General features: G+C 43.2%; 1 protein-coding gene across 1 annotated transcript in view; it reads right to left on the reverse strand.

Annotated features, from left to right (window-relative positions):
- The window catches only part of T265_01847 (hypothetical protein), a gene marked incomplete at both ends in the record, with an annotated part of 74,870 nt that overhangs the window by 46,064 nt on the left and 25,763 nt on the right, over positions 1 to 3,043 (reverse strand). Inside the window, one exon of the mRNA XM_009165957.1 lies at positions 852 to 1,082. Coding sequence (XP_009164221.1) covers positions 852 to 1,082 — 231 coding nt within the window. The remainder of the gene's footprint in view (positions 1 to 851; positions 1,083 to 3,043) is intronic.

Here is a 3,043-nt window from a genome sequence, read left to right on the forward strand (position 1 = left end):
TATATAAATCCAAATCAAGAATGTCTCCAACCTTATTTTCGTTGTGCATATACGCATGGCTTCCGGCTCAAGACCAGCAGCCTACCCACAGTACAGCCAGACCCGAAAGTCTCCAACGAAAAGCAGGAAACTGTCATCTCCAATCTGTACTGCGATCAAGTTACTTTCCGTTTATCGTTGCAAGGCTATCATCTGCTCAGTGCGGCACAGTAAGAGGAAAGCAAAAGTTAATGGAAGGGCTCAAAAGTGGCAAGTGGAAACCATCCCACGTATCTGATAATAGAAATCCGTTGCCGTCAGCTACTGCTCGTGTGACTGATCTAGCTTGTGTTGGCTCAATGTCAACTGTGAAATTGTGCAGGGATGTTCAAGTGAAGAAAGTAGATGGATTATGCACCGAACGTTAAGTTAGCGGCATGAATGATTTGAAAAGGGTAGCTGTAATGTAGTAATCGCTCGACGGGGTATTATTCGCAAATACTGGAAAGTGTGGCAACTGTGATGTAGAGAAAAGGAATGGAAAAAATCAGGTGAAAGAGGCATCGAACATTGCTGGTTGTCCCTCATATGATGGCGTCTCACAAGACAGCACACTTATGAGAGACGAAAGGGTTGATTCAGTTCGTCACTTCCATGTATCAAAGAAGAAGAGTAATTCCAAGCCCTACATCTTCCTGTTACTCGGGACAGACTACGTCGCGACAAATCTTTCAACGATCCTCAGACAGAAGCAAACTGTAGTAAATGGTAACGGAACATAAATCCTTCAATCAAAAACATCGTTTGTGTTCGTTATCACGAATATTTATTGGGCAGGTGGGGTTAGTGATGACATAGGCAACTCAACTTACCGCTCGGTACAAGAGCGTATCACTGCACAAAGTAAGAAAGCAGTTCTTCTGTAATTGTCGGTTGTTTGGAAACTTTTCCATTGCCGTCAACGTCATTCGAACAGCTCGGTTGAGTACCTCCAAGGGCAGCTGACAACTTTGCTCACCTCTTGTCAAATTGTAGATGACTGCAGTGCCAGCTAAGATCATTTCTACGCGTCGTAGATGTAACCGCATGACACGGAGGACTGCCTTGAAGTGTAGGATCAGTGATATTGGAAAGGTTAGATGTAGAGCCAATAGTAAAAAACGACTGCAAACCCGTCGCGATGATGCGAACTCTCAAGTGTCATTGCAGAATGTACAAAAAAGATGGAGACACGAAATGTTCGAACAAAAACTCCATCATCACGAGCTTGTGTACTGGGTACCAAACAGTTTGTTCATTGATTGATGCGAATACTAATAATGTAAACTCATGCGTTCTACCTCATATGGTCATATGTTTACCCGTTGAAATCCAGGAATATCTCCAAAGCGGAATGGACAGATGTTTCGATTGTAATCAGTACTGTCCTTCTTTTAGGAAAATACACACCAACACTAAACAAACGTCTGAAAAACGAATCTAGTTTCAAATGACCTCGAGCAAAAGCCGAGCAAATTCGGCTAGGCGATTGCTGTATTTGGTGATGCTTCAGATAGTACCTTTTGTACCTTATGATCGTCTGAAATTTGGCAAAGAAATCACGCTGTGCGGTATCGGCTCAGTCGCCATATCCTGATACATAAAGGAAAGCCGTGTGCTGCATGGTCAAATTCCCGGTGAGCACCAGATAGCCAGCTTGTTACGCTAAACAGCACGACCAACACAATAACTTTTGCGATCTTGATGCGCTTCCAAATGCAGTGGAGACCACTTCGATTATTGGGCGAAGACGATAAAAGCAAGTGAAGCTCTTTGAGTATTTCTAAAAATCGTAGCTCGTTTGCTACTACAAAAATATGACGACTAAAACAGCCCCAAGATGCAGTCAGTCCGGATTCTACGGACATCAGTCAACTTGCGATCGATTGTGGAAAACTCACTGCAAGGAAGCTGGACGGTTCTCAAGAACCCTAAAGAACCCTCATTACGGTTCTCAAGAACCCTCAAGAACCCTCATTACGTCGAACACTCGATCCGACGCATAGTGCCCATTGTGCTACTAACCCGTATCACCTCGTTTCCGTTAAGCAACGTAGGCAAGAGTTTACCAAGGTCAAGACACAACGTACTCCCATAAAAAGCGTCTATTAAGATAACGCCGTATCAAAGATGGTATCTAATGCATTGATAACAAGTTATATCCAACTGTGAACAACGAATCGAAGAGCTAAATAAGCTCGTCAACAGATTGAAGTTCCATACAGTATAACCATATAGACTTAAAGAAATAATGCGAATTGGTTCTGGAATACTGACGTTTTCCTGTCGCGTTTGGACATCGTCTAGAGGTTGAATGGGTTACAGCATTTCCATTCCCGCGCATCATCCTCGCACCACCAGTTAGCTGTTCCCACAATAATAGGTTCTTAGCTAGCTGTCCATTAAGACAGCATTTCTAGCTGTCTACTACATGTTGGGAGAAATAAAAATAAATAAAATGATATGAAATGGAAGTCAGGAATGCTCAAATTTGACGAGAAATTTCCATCAGGGAGAGGTTATGTCAACCATACCCATTGAGGGATTTCTCAGGCTTCACTCATGCTATTCAGGTCAGCTTGTTGCCAATCCTGTCTAACCCCCTGTTGTTGTCGCGATAACAGGTGCACACTTCCTGCGGAGAAGCATGGTAAAACTCAACATGCAACATTGTCGTTAGATAGGAAATGGGCCTAATGATGATTCTGAAACCTGTTGTAAGCGCGCGCCACCCACTCATGTGATTGCAAAAATAAAACAGAAGTGAACGTCACCACGTAACCAATAAACATTCGATTTCAATATGGCTTAGGTGTGATCCTGCGCGGTAGTAAAAACCAAGCGGCTTGGGATAACATCAACTGGTGACCAGTAGAAAATTCCAATAGAACGTAACTCCGAACATAAGTTCGATGAGCCCCAACAAAACAAACAGGCTGCGCTTTTGCCGATCGAACTGACTACGTTAGACCTTCAGGTAGTAGAGCGATGCGTATTGAAAGAACGAGGCTTCCAGGTAAATGAA

Source organism: Opisthorchis viverrini (assembly GCF_000715545.1).
Source record: "Opisthorchis viverrini unplaced genomic scaffold opera_v5_20, whole genome shotgun sequence".
Taxonomy (NCBI): Eukaryota; Metazoa; Platyhelminthes; class Trematoda; order Opisthorchiida; family Opisthorchiidae; genus Opisthorchis; species Opisthorchis viverrini.